General features: G+C 32.4%; 2 protein-coding genes across 3 annotated transcripts; one reads left to right on the top strand and one right to left on the bottom strand.

Annotated features, from left to right (window-relative positions):
• Positions 1-1,651: 1,651 nt before the first annotated feature.
• On the top strand, positions 1,652-5,963 carry LOC136206839 (uncharacterized). The gene is made up of 7 exons (XM_065998024.1): positions 1,652-2,047; positions 2,908-3,026; positions 3,114-3,179; positions 3,388-3,585; positions 4,002-4,120; positions 4,301-4,406; positions 4,615-5,963. The coding sequence occupies exons 1-7, from the start codon at positions 1,822-1,824 to the stop codon at positions 5,146-5,148; spliced, it is 1,368 nt and encodes a 455-aa protein (XP_065854096.1). The 5' UTR covers positions 1,652-1,821; the 3' UTR covers positions 5,149-5,963.
• Positions 5,964-8,935: 2,972 nt separating this feature from the next.
• Positions 8,936-13,117, bottom strand: LOC136207143 (large ribosomal subunit protein uL30y-like). 2 transcript variants are annotated; one of them, XM_065998429.1, is made up of 7 exons: positions 13,037-13,117; positions 11,764-11,948; positions 11,536-11,633; positions 11,275-11,332; positions 11,062-11,141; positions 10,239-10,341; positions 8,936-9,401 (listed from the first exon to the last, which is right to left on the bottom strand). In XM_065998429.1, the coding sequence occupies exons 2-7, from the start codon at positions 11,944-11,946 to the stop codon at positions 9,186-9,188; spliced, it is 738 nt and encodes a 245-aa protein (XP_065854501.1). In that variant the 5' UTR covers positions 11,947-11,948; positions 13,037-13,117; the 3' UTR covers positions 8,936-9,185. The 2 variants fall into 2 exon arrangements, with proteins under 2 accessions (XP_065854501.1, XP_065854502.1); XM_065998430.1 differs by having other exon boundaries at positions 13,042-13,117.
• Positions 13,118-16,791: the final 3,674 nt, after the last annotated feature.

Raw genomic sequence — 16,791 nt, 5'->3', positions numbered from 1 at the left:
GTAATAGACAGTGTTTGAAACTATTTTTGGCATAATGGTGAGAAATAAACTACACCCTGAATCGACTTTAGGGTCATTTTCGTCAAAAATGACTTCATGATCTTCCAATGAATCGGATCTATGTGATGATAGAAAGCATGATAACACTCATATAGGAAGAGTGACGACAAACACCCATATAGAGAGACATTTTAAAATAAAAGGTAGAAAGAACAAAAAAACTATAAATAAAGAAAAATGATTTTTTTTTAAAGCGATTCCAAAGAAGTTGTGGATAGTTTCAAGAGCGATAAGGCGGATTGGTCCGAGTTTGGAGGTATCATCTTTGATTGTAAACATATTCTTGCTAATAGAAACAATTTCTTAGTTTTGTTTTCTCCACGTGTAGCGAACGGGGCTGCTCATGTTATAGCACGTCAGGCCCGATCCAATGCTCACGTTTTTACATCATTTACCATCCCTAGTTGGTTAGGTGATGCACTTTGTAATGATTTGATATCATCTTCTTAATACAATTGTTCGTTCATCTCACAAAAAAAAAATGATTTCATGATCTTTCAACGAGTCAGATCTATATAATGATATAAAACATGATAACACTCATATAGAAAGACAGACGATAAACACTCATATAGAGACATTTCACACATAAAGGTAGAAAGAACAAAAAAAACTACTCATTCTCTTCCACAATACATGTCTTTTAAGGTTAATGCATACTAATTAAGAAATGCAATTAATTTTAAGTAAAAGACTTTGTTATCCTTGTCTTAATTGCATCCACTAGTAACTTTATCTATTCCCAAGGTAAAAAGTCAACTTAAATAGGGGTATATTTGGTAAAAGTAAATTAATGTGTATAGATTGAAACAAAATGACATGTATTGTAGAATAAAAAAAATCTCTAGAAAGACATGTATTATGGAACGAATGGAGTATAAATAAAAAAGAAACTACTCAGTTTATTACAGTAGATCAAATTAAAAAATTATTTAATAAAAAAACAAAATAAAATAAAGAATTGTTTTATCATCGCATAAAAGCTAGAAGAAAATTTCTAAAGTCTAAATGAAGAAGACTGCTGAATCATTTGAGTTATTTATGTATTGATTTTTTTTTTTTTTTGTGGATTATAAATCTATTTTGACTAACAAAATTTGTGCACTATAAAAAAAGAAGCATAATTTATAATTAAATCGGCTCTGGACATGGCAATACTAAACAGATACTATCATATACTATTAAATTATTTATCTGTTACTAATTAAAATTGATTTAAGTAATTAAAGGTTTGAGTTGTTTAAATTGAATTTTGAGTTCGAATTGTAGCATATTTTTTAGCACACGTAAAAAAAATTAATTTAGAAAAAAAAAAAAAAATCTAACGAGTCTCGAACTGAAAAATTAGAAAAGTTATAAATAAATATTTTACCCCATTGCACATTTCATTGGATTGCTCTGGAATCGTAGCAGGACACAAGGCAGGAGCTCAATAAAGCTACCCATTGATTGACCCTGGTAGAAAAGACACGTCTTTCTTCGGGCCCACAGAATACTATGTAATACTTACTTCTGTTTGTATTCGGCCCATAAGATATTTTATCTCTTATCCAAATTTCATAACTATAAAATCGCTTACATCAGCATAACGGATCCCGCTACTACGTGATCGGGTCGGGTCGGATCCCCTTCCACTACCGCCTCCACCATTTCTCTGCTTCCTTCCTACTTTTCCTCTGCCTCTCTGAACCTTCCTCTTGCTCCTTCTCTCTACACAGGAAATCTTGTGCCATTGTATTTTCAAATTTCATTTGCATATTAATGGCCGTACATAGGATCGAAAGAGCAGATCTATGGAAGAGCAAAGCACGAGTATTACAGCTTCGTCTCACAGAGCGGTTCCGAGTGGCGGTTGACCGTCATCGCCAACGTCCGCCTATGTTTCCTCATGGTTATTTCTCTTCCACGGTTCAACATTGGCTCACTCGCTTCCGTGACTTTCGACAGGGTTCTTTGCAGTCTTCTTCAGCCTTTTATCGCAAAAGAGGTGCTTCATTTCTTTCCTTTCTCGTGTATTACATTGTCGGCTTTGTTCTTCGTGTGTTGAAGTCGTATTTTGTTATTTGATCGTTCTAATACGACGGAGTTCTTTACTTAGATTTCTTTTCTTTAATTGCCGTTATGTTTAGCTTGCATCACTTCGAATTGCTTAATTTTCGTGTCTGCCTGTGTAGTTTTGCTGATCGATCCATATGTCAGATAATCAGATTTTAGTTCTCAATTAGTAATCAGCGTTAGAAGTTACCTATTGCAAGCAGTCAACGTTCCTTTTCTAGGAAATTAACTTTCATTCCCCCGAAAAGAGATTTCAGCTGATTGCTGCTACCTTCAGCAACCTTACATCACTTCGAATTGCTTAATTTTTGTGTCTGCCTGTGTAGTTTTGCTGCAATGATCTATCTATATGTCAGACAAGCAGATTTACTGCTCAATTAGTAATCAGCGTTAGAAGTACCTATTGCTAGCACTAGCTGTTTCTTTTCTAGGGAATTAACTTTCATTTCCCGAAAAGATTTCAGCTGATTGCTGCTACGTTCAGCAGCCTGGCGTCACTTCGGATTGCTTAACTTTGTGTTTGCCTGTGTAGTTTTGTTGCAATGGTCGATCCATATGTCAGATAATCAGATTAGTGCTTAATCAGTAATCAGCCTTAGAAGTTACCTATTGTCAGCAGTGGCTGTTCCTTCTAGGAAATGAACTTTGATTTTCCCAAAAGAGATTTCAGGTGACTTGTTAATAGTACTTTCCCTTATTCAAGTTGGGGATTCCAGGGTATTGACTAGCTTATCTTCTTACTAATGTAATCATTAAATTAATCATGCTTATGTTTGGATTTTTGTTATGCAGTTAGTAAAGATTTCAATGCTGAAGAAGATTCTGCTATTATTCGCATTCTTCAGTCCGTTGCTGTTCCTCTCCTTGGAAATATGTGCTATGTATTTATGAATGGCCTGAACCGCGTGCAGGTGTGATTATTTGTTTAAATCACCTAATATTTTCTTTGGTTGTTGATAATTCTCAAGATATTAACAGAGATTCCTTGGTAATTACAGGTCTATGGGTTAGAGAAATTACACGACACCTTGCTTCATAGGCCTAGAAACAAGCCTCTTTTAACGGTACAACTCAGTTACCCATTAAAATGTTTAACCATCATACTAGTCACTTTTGTCTGATTTAATTGGCCATTACTCTGTCCTGTGCAATTTTTGGTTATTTAATCCCTGTTTGATTTCAATTTCTGTTTTACTTGTATGATAATTTCTCCTTGGTAGATCATGGATCATGGTAATGAGTTGGTTAACATTAATATTTTGCCTACTGCAGGTGAGCAATCATGTTGCTTCTGTTGATGACCCATTTGTTATTGCTTCGCTACTTCCGCCAAATGTACTCTTGGATGCTCAGAACTTAAGATGGACCCTTTGTGCTACTGATCGATGTTTTCGCAATCCTGTTACATCTGCATTTTTCCGATCTGTCAAAGTTTTGCCTGTTGCTCGTGGTGATGGAATTTATCAGAAGGTACTGTCATGAGTTTGTAAATTGAGTATATTATTTAATTGTTGTTTCAGAACTTTGAATGGATGCACTAACACAGCATATTGAGTTGGCTCCTTGGATGCTCTGGAAGCATATATGTCGTCTGTGATTGAATGTTTGCAAATAGCATTGGGGAGTTCTAAATATTTGGATATCTGCATTTGTAGAATATTCACATTCAAATATGCATTATTCTCAAGCTTGCACTACTTGTAGAAGTATCTTCTGCTAAACTGAACAATAGAATCAGCTGGAAGATCATGCTTGATCTCTTTCTGAGTCATCAGATCCCAAATCCCCCACTTTTATCAATATATTTTTTTTTCCTGTTCTTCTTGATTGTGAACTGTCTTTCCTCTCTTAAACTATTCTCCTTTTCTTTCTTGCTTCTGCTGCAGGGGATGGATATGGCTCTCGCCAAGCTGAACAATGGTGGATGGGTTCACATTTTCCCAGAAGGAAGTCGTTCTCGTGATGGTGGAAAAACTATGAGGTCTTCAAAAAGGGGTGTTGGGAGGTAAGAATCTATCTAAGGGACTTCTAACAATTTCGAGCTAGGAAGGTGATAGGGAGATGCACACATTTTTGTAATTAAGCATATAAAACTTTCAAGTGGAGGAAATCTAATCTGAAATATATACTTTACTTCCTTTGATAGCCATTTGATTTGATTATTGTTATGTTTCATATTTCTTAGGTTGATTCTTGATGCTGATACTCTCCCTGTGGTTATCCCATTTGTACACACGGGCATGCAGGAAATCATGCCTATAGGAGCTAAGTTCCCTAGGATCGGTAAGACGGTACGTAGTCTATCATATGAAGTAACATGTCTCTATGTTCCCCATTACATTATTTTCTACCTTTGTTTTTCTTTGTGACTCTTCTTATCTACCATCTCTTAGGTTGTCTCATTTGATTACTTTTTCTAATTGCTCTTTTCCTTGCGAAATGTGATTATTATTCTTTTTTTTCTGCATTGCTCTCACTATTTTTATATGGTTAATGCAGGTCACAGTGCTTGTTGGTGACCCCATTCATTTTGAGGATTTGGTAAATGCAGAAGGAACAGAGAAAATATCAAGAGGAAAATTATATGATGCTGTAGCTTCAAGAATTGGCAGCCAACTACTTGAACTGAAAGTTCAAGTTGAAAAGCTAGCATTTAAACAACAGTCTATCATGCAGCCGCAACCTAGCGCAGATAGGGCAGCTGATATGCTACAACAGGTTGATTGGGATTCATTTGGTATGGGAAGCATTGTGTTTTCTAGGGATGATTCATTAGCATCTGAAAATCAACTGAATCCCGAAATAACCACTCATAATGAGACTATTTTGCCTGAACGAAGTTTCAGAACGAGCGGAGTGCTTTCTAGTCTGCGCGGTTCTATGGACCCGACTGAGCTACTAGGTTTCGCTGCCAAGGGTTTTCTTGCCAACGTTATGGCAAAGGAAAATACGCATAGAGTTCCATATGTCAGCCCATTGAGTGCATGGAAACAATATTTAGAAGTTAACATGCTACAACTAAATACATGCTAACAGAATTACCGAGTTGACATTTTTGTAGATAAAGCATGATTTTGATCGAGAGAATCTGAAATGTTTTTGCAAATAAAGCAAGATTTTGATCGGGAGAAGCTGTGTTGACTATGTTTCAACTCATCAGTGTTTGAATGGTTCAATTAATTTGTTGAGTTGAGGCTGCTAATAGAGTTATATTAAGTAAGCTGGGTGTAGGTGATGTTTTGTAAATTGTGACAGCTACTTAATGGAATGAGACATTCTAAGGGGTGTTTGGTATCTCCTTTTCATGCTACTATTTTCCTTTTCGCTTCAAGAAGGAGAATTTTAGTTGTTTGGTTAGTGACTTTCTGTTTGTCTTTTACCACTGGAAAGTAGCCTTTTATAAAAGCAAAGAATCCGTGACTTTTGGAAAAGCAATCTTTTCCAACAGCAAACCGTAACAGCAAACAGTAGGTAAAACAAACGGACTCTAATTGTGACAGCTACTTAAAGGAATGAGTCGTTCTAGTACATTCATTGGCAGATTCATGAACTTCTTCCCGCTGCGATGTGGTCATGGACAGATTCAGATTCACTGACAGGTTGCACTTTTTTGGTTATTTGTGTTACAATCGATATTTTTTGTGGTTTTCGTATACAAAATTAAAATCTTGTATACAGCTTACATGAATTTTTCCAGCGAACTTTTATTGTAAGCATCCAATGTTTGGAGGATCCCCACACACATCGCTATACACGTTGTTTCCCTTATGAGGGCTCTTACTTGCCATAATTTCTTTCCCTCTTGAATTTATCCTGAATAGGTGTTTGGTTACTATTTAATTTCTGCCCTAGTGTAATGGACATTGCAAATGTTCAATTTTTGGTAAATTATGAGTGGTACTTTTCTTCTAAATCTCTCTATGAAATTACCATTACATATTTTGTGGAAAAATATATCTCGAGGCTTTCAAACTTTCACGTTTTTATGCAGGAAAACTTTTCAACTATTTTTTCATTCAACATTTAAGGTCCGTTTGTTTGACCTATTGTTTGCTGTTACGGTTTGCTGTTGGGAAAAACTGTTTTTCAGACGTAAAAAGAAAACAAGATGTCACTAACCAAACACCTAAAACTCTCATTTTTGAAGTGAAAATGCGTCTATTGGTATTTCGTGTCTCTTTGTATGTAAACCTCATCCTATAATGGGCATATATTATGGACTATTTCAGAGCCCATAATGTTCATAGAGTTATACCCTATGGAGGCATCCACCTCCTTCGCGAAGATTAAATGTCCGACTCTCTTAGTCCTTAGTAAACTAGAGTAGATTGCTTAGGCGAGTACAGACTATTGATCCAGGAGGCTGTGGAGATCTGACACCAAATGTAGTCCATGCCTCCTATAGTGTTCTTATACCAACTCGACCTCCACGATCAGCGTACATTGATATGTTTCATTCACTACTTTTTGTTAAGGCTCCTCGTAGCTTCGGATCTATCCATGTTCATTCATAGGGATGACAATTTCATGAGATGGACTTGTATAAGCATATTTCTCATTTTCTTGCCTAAGGTGATATACACGGTATGTAGAATGAGTTAAACTTTCAAAAATCCGAGTCCGGCTCAATCCAATACACCTTTATATGATAAGAAATTACATAGAAAATCATGTCTAAATTCCATCCGCTCAAATGAAAACCGTAGTAAAAAAAGGGAATCGATTGCCCCTTACAGTTTATTTTTTCCAAATTAGGAGTTATTTAGTTTTGTTTTTACTGTTTTTTTTATTTAAAAATAAGAAAATATTAATTAACCCTTTTTATAAGGGATATTCTATGCTAAAAGTTGTTTAAGTTAACGATCATTTGACATAATTGTAATTTCTTTTATAAGTATGGGAACTTGTAATAAATTAAGCCTTTCTTCACATCTATGTAACTATTCCATTTTTTTTAGTGTTAGGTTTAGGATATACACTCGGTACACGGATAATGTGATGTATCGAGCTAATAATTTGATGACATGTTATTTATTTTATAGTATATGACTTATAATTTAGAGTTTAGGATTTATAATTTAGAGTCTAGAATTTTATTTTAATAATTAATTTAAAAATAATTACTCAATTAATTACACATGTTAATATAGATTTTATTAATTAATGTACCACATGTTATTAAATTATTAGTCTGATGTACGGATAACTTAGTAGTGCGCTGATACTATACTAAAATCTCTCTAGGTTTATGGTATATTTAGGAAAATATTGATTGTTAGGTGGTTTTGATTTGGCAAGTTAGAATGTGTTAAGTATGTTCGATACAGTTTTTATATATTTTTTCTTTTAATTAGTTCATATATTTTCATGTCCCCTTTATATTTTGTTTGTTCATTATCAATATTTGGAGTAAACTATATTCATCTACCCTTATAATTTAACTTCAAACCCAGCATAAAAGATTTGAATTGTAACTTTTGAGCACTTCAATAGCTAGTAACACTTTGGTTTTACTTTAGTTATTTAACTCTTTGGTTTCTACTAATTAATTCATGTATATTTTCATATTAGAAGAGAGAAAATTGATGCTTAGAAAGGAAAAAAAAACTACAAAAATTATGATTTCAAATCGATAATGTAGTTTTAAAATATGGTTCTAAATAATTTTAATCCTTTAAACTTATTTTGAAATCATTTACCGGGACAAGGAACATCAACACCATTTTCCATTGCCATTCCTGGATCGAAACTACCCGTTTCCGGAAAGAAGGCACTGAAACCATTTACATTTTACATCAAGTTTTGAAGCACGAGAGGTGGCAAAATGACACACGATCCGATTACACGACACGAACACGACACGGATTTTTAGTGTTAGTGTTGAGCTTAATAGGTAATGGGTCATTTTTGGGTTGACACGAAACTGACACGCTAATTTTTGGGTTGGGTTAGTGTTGATATGTGAACCCGAAAACGACACGAAATGACACGGATATTGAAAATTATTGTTATATTCTCTCATGTTTTTTTATGTCACTTTATTAATAAAGATAATAAAATTATAATTATTAATTGCAAATATTAATTTGAATTTTCTAAATTGTTATAAACACATTACATAACCCTCTAACATGATATTATCGAACTTTTCGATAATTATTGTTAGCATACTAATCTAAAAATGATATAAAATGTTTAAAAACAGTACCAAATCTTCTTATATTTTTAAGAGTTATTATTAATATATACGCATAACAAAATTACATGTAACCCGAAAACACGACACGAAATCGACACTAACCCGAATAGGTTAACACGACTTTGACACGAAAGTTTTTGGGTTGGATTTGGGTTTACTCTTTTTGACACGAACCCGAAATGACACGACACGAACACGATAATTGCCAGGTCTAAGCACGAGAGCCAATAAAATAAAAGTTAATTTAAAAAAAAAAATATATCTCATATAGTTTCATGCTACGTGATTTTTTTTTTCCTCCAAAACATTCTACTTCGTTTCTTTCATTTTCATGAGTATAATTTATCCTATAAAACTAGGAGTTTTTAAGCTTTTTTTTTTAAAAAAAAAATAATTGCGCAACGCGCTTACATTAAAGAAGAAAAAAAAATCCCCACCAGATCCGGATGTGATTCGAACCCATAACCTCCCAAGGCATAAGTAAGCTCTCAACCACTAGGAGTTTTTAAGCTTTGAAAACAACTGATTAGCCCTTTTATTTAAGGGCAATAATTAACATCTTCAAAGTTCAAAAAGTCAAATCTTTATGGTAATGGTAAACTTGAAAGGAGTGCAAATATATTAGACCAAAAATGAAAACTTGCCTGTTCATTAATAACATTTGGACTCAGAAAATTCTTTAGAATTGTAAAATCTCAAAATAGCACTATAAAATGGAAACTATGAAACTACAGCGTAAGAAGATAAGAATCTTGAAACAGAAAGAACTGTCCCTAACACTCAGTAATGTCTGAAAAATACTCAATCTATCTTTCTTTCTTTCTTTCTTTTTCTGAAAAAACAGAAGACATAATCTAATATAATCTAATTATTAATTGATCCTCCTAATAAGCTCATTGATGTAATCCTCACGATTACCAGCATCTCCACCTTCCACATAATGGTTCCTCTTTTTCTTCAAACCTCCAGATGGAGCACTCAGTTGAAATGGCCATAGAAAATTGTTTGCTTCCTTGAAATGAGGACCCACACTCATTATCTCATGAATCAAATCTTCCATGCAAATTATCCCAAATTGTCCCAGACCCTGCACATGTATACAGATTCATATGAAGCTATGTTGCATGCAACTTTAATTCTAAAGTGTTTTTGTATCTGTTTCGAACCCGAAACTCTTGCAAACTTGTACAAAATGTTTTGGATTATGTTTCCGTAAATTTAAAGAAATTGGAAACTCGTTTTTTAAATAGAAACTCGTTGCTTAGAATGTGATTTGCTCTATGTTGCATGTAAACAGAAACAGACACGGATATGAAAATGGATGTTATTTTTAAAACATATAAGAAACGGAATGTGGGAAAACGTGTAAACATTAAAAACATAAGCACATATTCATAAATATACAAGTATAATGATAAAAATTGTCATCAATTAAGAAGTTTTAGCTAAAGATGAAGTTTCAATCAGCTAGAATCATAGTCGAAATTGTAATTGGATTGTGTTTGTTTTCTATTTTCAATATTTACGGAAACTTGTCTGGGAACATGTTGTACTGGTTTCCAGGGGTTTCGTTTCTGACAAGGATGAAACACGGAAACGCTACTAACGAAGAGTTTCCATGGAACATATGTGCTTTCAAAAATGGATCAATGCTAATTACATGTTCAATAAATTTGGAATACTTTATAGCTCATCTTCTACAAGGTTTATGAGAAGATCACTTTCTTCCTCTATTGTATAATGTACATTCTTAAATTTTACAAATTTATAACAACATCTATATATTTTTACTATCTACATGTTTTCCCATGTTTGCATTCCCTATATCTTTTCCCCACATTTCTGTCTCCTATATTTTTTTGCAAATATCGTTTCTCAGTTTCTATTAAACGTAGATGTAAAATGGGCTAGTGAACATCATTACCTCTTCAATGATGGAGTTATCAGTGAGGGCAATTCTCTGATTGTTCAGCTTGCCAAAACCCCTCTTGTAGAGCAACTCTCTCACGCTTTTAAGATTGGGATATCTACAAAATGAAAAATATCATCAAATCAGAGTACATGCTCCATACTTATTGGCTGTATAAATCATTTTTAAACTGGGAATCTAACATCTAGAAGCATATGATGCACAGACCAAAAACAATTATCAATCAAGAACTGGAATTTCATGTTTCGATGCAATTTGATGTGTATAGCAAAGAGCAGTGAACTGAAACTGTTTTCCTTCCAATGGGTAATTGATAAGAGGCGAAAAGCATACAGAGACCCTTGATCATTCTGATTTTGTGGACTGGATTGAGCCCCTGATATATCATTTTAACACATCCAATAATTTATTTTTGGAAGCCCTTGATGGCAGAAAAGTCAACTTTGAACATAGAATTCGATTCATAGAGCGTTACTCATCTAATCTACATCCCAAATTTGCATTTTTAACAATTTGAAAATAGTTTTTTTCTAAATGTTTGACTTATTTATCTATAAAGCAACTACTCTAAAAACTATAATTTCAGAAGTAGATGACATGAGTTAGATATTCACAGCTGACTTGGCAAACAGAAGCTTAAAATGTGACCAAAAATAAATAATCAAGGCCCTAATGTGTTGAAATAAAAGATGAGGGGCTCAATCCACCACAATCAGAATGATCAGGGACCTCATGATACGTTTTTTCCTTGATAAGAACCTCAAAGAGGAACTCCAAAATTGAATTAATGAAATCGTGATGAACCAAACTGCCTTACCCATAAGTAACATATGGTTCAACCCTATGCAGCATGTTGATGGTTGCTTTATTCACTTTCAGGAACACACCATTAAATATCTGCCAAAGAAAATTTAACAGTTTAAGACACTGCCACTAAATGGGTTAAAGTACACAGGGATCAAGCCACCATATCAGTGAACGCAAAAGGGTAAAGTGTCTTAATATTAGTGTTAAATATTCAATAAATTACCTGTCTCAGACGCAGAAGCTGCAAGATTTTTCTTGTCTTTGGATCCATTGCATTGATACTGTCAAGAAGCAACAGTAAAGTAAATAGAGATGTCAAATTTAACAGAGATATGATCATGAATGGAACAAGAACGGATGTGACACTATGAATATTTCAGCTTTTTTACTATGCTTACCCACAAATACGAACTCATATATGATCATGAATGGAACGAGAAAGGACGCGACACAATGAATATATCAGCTTTGTTACTATGCTTACCCACGAATACGAACAATGAATAGCAGTTTGGCCTCTGGTTTGACATAAAACCCTCCTTTCAGTTTGGCCTCTCTTTTCAATGTGATCAACTCTCTTTCCTGTAATATATATATGCAGGAAAGGACATATCACCATCTCTAGCTTGAAGCGAAAAAAGAAAATAAGGCACTCCATATCACAAAACAACAAGAAAAGTCATTTTGTTATCCATTGAACTTGGCTCATTACCTGCTCTCTATATTCTGAAGCATAATTCTCAGCCCTCTTAAAGATGATCTTCCTATTTTCAGCATTCTTTTGCTTCCTAGTCTGTGACTCTTGGTTTTTCAACAGTGCCCACTCCTCAGTTCTCTTCCTTTTCTTTAAGGCAGATTCCGGTATGATAGCTGCTACCTTAGTTTCTTCGGCCATTTCTGTACACAGATAATAGAAAAAATAAGCTCAGCTTGCAGAGTAAAAACCTATAACATAATTCACAACTCAAAAAACTAGGCAGGTGGAAAAGAACATCAGAGAGTAACATCAAAATCACAGAATTGGAGAAGATAATGAAAGTGTAACCTTCCTAATGCAAAAATCACTAGTTCAATAAAAAATTTATCATGTTTGTTTCATAAACTCTTGATATATGACTAAAATTAGTGGGGCGTGATTCACAAAAAAAAAGGTACAGTATAAAAATAAAACTCGTGATTTTGTGCATTTGCAAAGAGTGGTTTAAAACTTTACAAATGCCTATTAGAGGTTTCCTCCATTTGCAAAAGACAGACTTATACACTAAAATCGTCCAAATTTTGCTTGTGGCAAACATTCAAAACAAAATTTCAACAGTTTTACGTCTCATTTGTACCCCTCATAACATATAAGAACATCTCAAAGCTGAACAAATGATAAAATGACTAAAATTTCCCTTGTTTTCTAACAATTGTGAATAGGTAGGTTGGACGAAACCAGAAATCCGTATATATAAACTTTTAAACTACTGGAACTTACTCATCCCAAAAGGCAATGTATATCATTCTCTAGAAAAATGTTTAATCAAAACAAAATGAAAATCCGAATCATAATTGCATACCTGAATAATTATAAACACCACACGACTAAAATTACCCTATTGCACGACACTTCAAGATTCTACTATCATTTGCTCGACACCAAACAGAAAAATGCTAGACACTCTCTTATATCAGTTCAAAATGCACAAAAAATTGTATTACAGAAATTAAAAGATGTGACAAAACAAACACGACTAAAATTGCTCTATTGCTAGACACTCAACATTCTACAATCATTACCTAGACACCGAAAAAAAAAATGCTACATTGACGATATTACGCCCGCAGACATTCTCTTTTATCAGTTCAAAATGCTAAAAAAAAATCATAAAATAATTGTATAACTGATATTCAAAGATGTAACAAAACAAAAATCCATTGAATCAAAGATCACATAGATAATACTTAGAAGAACGAATACAAAGATCAAGCATTGATTTGGTTACCTCACCTTCTTGAGCCGAGAGCTAGCGAGCAGCCAACGAAGAAAAAGAGCAAAAAGGAAGGTTTCTGTCGAGGAGAAAATAACTTATAAGCAGTTTTCCAAAATGTCATAAATGGAGTTTCTCACCACATTTAAACGACGTCGTAGTTAGATCGTGAAGTGGTTATTTGGTCATTTGACCAGAAAACTAGGTCTTACTGTGCTTCAAGTTAAATGTCCATGGTTGAGTTGAGTTGGGCTGGATGCTCAATTACTTCGTGAAATGAAATTCAGATTTAGTCTTTAAATCAAACGTTTCAAATTAATATCAATTTTAAGGTGCCTGCTATGGTTACTTTGTTTTTTACAAAGTACCGTTACTTGGTGTGGTTTTTACCATTGGATGATAGAGCATAAAATTAATCCAATGGTGAAAACCACACAAAGTAACGGTACTTTGTAAAAAACAAAGTAACCATAGCGAACACCTCAATTTTAGTTTTACGTTATCGAAAATTAGAAATAATTATTTAATGGTATTTAACGATCATTTTATACTTTTTAGATATCAATTATGTCTAAAATATTTAGTATATTACTAACAAAATTACAAAAACTCTGTTAAAATAATTGTTAGTGATATTTTACGAATAATGCTAATTTTAATATTGTCACGTGTGGTTTGGGTGCAAGCGTGTCAAAGAAGTTAATTCTCAATTAATATGGAGGACTATATTTATGAAAAATGCATACGAAAACTTGAAATCTAATTAAAACGATGGGAGAAGCATGCGAGGATTGAAAAAGTCCATCTTGAGTTGCAATTAGGGCTGGGCGCGGATCCTGGAGATACTGGACCGGACCGAATATCCGAGGAAAAAAACTCCGGAATTGGACCGGACCGTTGACTTTTTTTGGAAAACCGAACTGGATTGGACCGTTGACTTTTCGTCAAAGAACTGGATCGAACTGGACCGAAATTTATCCAGGACCGGACCGATAACCGGATTGGATTGGATTGGATTGGACCGAACTGAAATAACCGAAAGTTTAGCAATAATAAATTTATATTTCACATATTAACTTTATATAAAAAGAAATATTATATAATATAGTTATACATTTTGCAAGGTTTGGTAAACTAATTACAATAATATAAATTTATAATTTATTAATAAGGTATAACATTATTATATAGTCATAAAAATTATCCCGATTAATTCCCGTTTATAAAATGAAATAAAAAATATTTACCTAAAATGTAGAATTGAACACCTAACCAAATGGAACATTGTTAATCACTTTAACCATTTGAACCAATTCTACTTCTTGTTATCCATTTAATTAAGTAACAAATATTATAAGTTTTAAATATTAAAATTTTTAAGCATTTTATAAAATAGAATCTCGTGCTTCTTTTACCCATTCTCTCTGTTTCGATTTTTTTCTAGGGTTCTATCTCCTCCATCGCCGCTACCACCTCGTACACCGCTGCTACCACCTCGCACGCCGCCGCCACCACCTCCACCTTGCACACCGCCACCTTTTACCGATCTAAACTCTAAACTTTTATATTTCAATTTCTAAACTCTGTGTTGTGTAGATTTGAAGTTATGTAACTTTGATTTTGTGGGTTTTTTTAGCATTGTTGTCTACCGTAACTTTTAATACTTTGATTTTGTGGGGTTTTTTAGCCTTATTGTCTACTGTAACTTTTAATGAATGTTGTTTACTTCCTAAAAAAATATCATTTATTTCAAGTTATGTAAGATAATAAAATTTTATATTTTATTATCTTGTAAATTAAATTTTTAATTTATTTTTTAGGACTTAAACTATTAGATATTTATCCGAATCACCGAAAAATTATATTGGATTGGACCGGAACCGAATCTCCGAATCCCCGAACTGGACTGGACTGAAATTTTGGGGCAATTCAATTCTGGAGATTTATTCTTTCAATTCAATCCTGGAGATTTCCTTTTATTAATCTCCGAATTTCAATCCAATACTGGAGATTCATGAATCCCCGACTTGGACCGAACTGTGCCCAACCTTAGTTGCAATAGAAGCTTAGTTAGTTAACTTAATTTCACTACAAATATAGTAAAGGAAATATAAATGCAAAAATCAATGATAAATGAAAAAAAGTCCATTGTATTAGATGTGAGAGAATAATTACAATTGTTTGAACACAAAAAGTAAGCTATTACAATCAAGGTTAATTCTATACACAATAGTTAACTCAGCTGCATAATTAATTTTGAAATAAAATGATAATAGAATTGAAAAACGAATAACGAAATTGAATTCAATTAAATGGAATTGAAATAACATCAATTTGAAAATAGAAATGGAATTAAAATGACAAATTTGAAGCCAAACAAATGGCTAAATTGACGAGGTTGATTCTAGAATCGGCTTGAACCTCACGAGCAACCGTGCAAGCTGATCGAACTGTCGAAGATGATTGATTTGTGGTGAGGCTTCGATAACAATCTATATATAATATAAAACAGTAACGATGGAACTGAGGTGTCACTTCCTCCTTTTTTAGTGATAAAAAATTTAATATATTAATTTTAATTTTACTATATATATTTATCTATAAAAATATTATTTTATCCGTACTATATCTAAGAGTTCTACAGAATTTAAATTAATCCCTAAAATCTCTCTAATTCTCTACACATCTATCTATATATAATATAAAACAGTAACAATGGAACTGAGGTGTCACCTCCTCATTTTTTAGTGATAAAAAATTTAATATATTAAATTTAATTTTATTATATATATTTATCTATAAAAAGATTATTTTATCCGTACTATATTTAAGAGTTCTACAAAATTTAAATTAATCCCTAAAATCTCTCTAATTCTCTACACATCTATATATAATATAAAACAGTAACGATAGAACTGAGGTGTAACTTCCTCATTTTTTACTGATAAAAAATATAATATATAATATAATATATTAATTTTAATTCTATTATTATATTTATCTATAAAAAAGATTATTTTATCCATATTATATCTAAGAGTTCTACAAAATTTAAATTAATCCCTAAAATCTCTCTAATTCTCTACACATCTATATATAATATAAAACAGTAACGATGGAACTGAGGTGTCACTTCCTCATTTTTTAGTGATAAAAAATTTAATATATTAAATTTAATTTTATTATATATATTTATCTATAAAAAGATTATTTTATCCGTACTATATTTAAGAGTTCTACAAAATTTAAATTAATCCCTAAAATCTCTCTAATTCTCTACACATCTATATATAATATAAAACAGTAACGATAGAACTGAGGTGTAACTTCCTCATTTTTTACTGATAAAAAATATAATATATAATATAATATATTAATTTTAATTCTATTATTATATTTATCTATAAAAAAGATTATTTTATCCATACTATATCTAAGAGTTCTACAAAATTTAAATTAATCCCTAAAATCTCTCTAATTCTCTACACATCTATATATAATATAAAACAGTAACGATGGAACTGAGGTGTCACTTCCTCATTTTTTAGTGATAAAAAATTTAATATATTAAATTTAATTTTATTATATATATTTATCTATAAAAAGATTATTTTATCCGTACTATATTTAAGAGTTCTACAAAATTTAAATTAATCCCTAAAATCTCTCTAATTCTCTACACATCTATATATAATATAAAACATTAACGATAGAACTAATGTGTAACTTCCTCATTTTTTATTGAGAAAAAATATAATATATAATATAAT

Source organism: Euphorbia lathyris, chromosome 9 (assembly GCF_963576675.1).
Source record: "Euphorbia lathyris chromosome 9, ddEupLath1.1, whole genome shotgun sequence".
Taxonomy (NCBI): domain Eukaryota; kingdom Viridiplantae; phylum Streptophyta; class Magnoliopsida; order Malpighiales; family Euphorbiaceae; genus Euphorbia; species Euphorbia lathyris.
The sequence above is the reverse complement of the archived record's forward strand: the minus strand, read 5'-3'. Positions and strand labels throughout refer to the sequence as shown.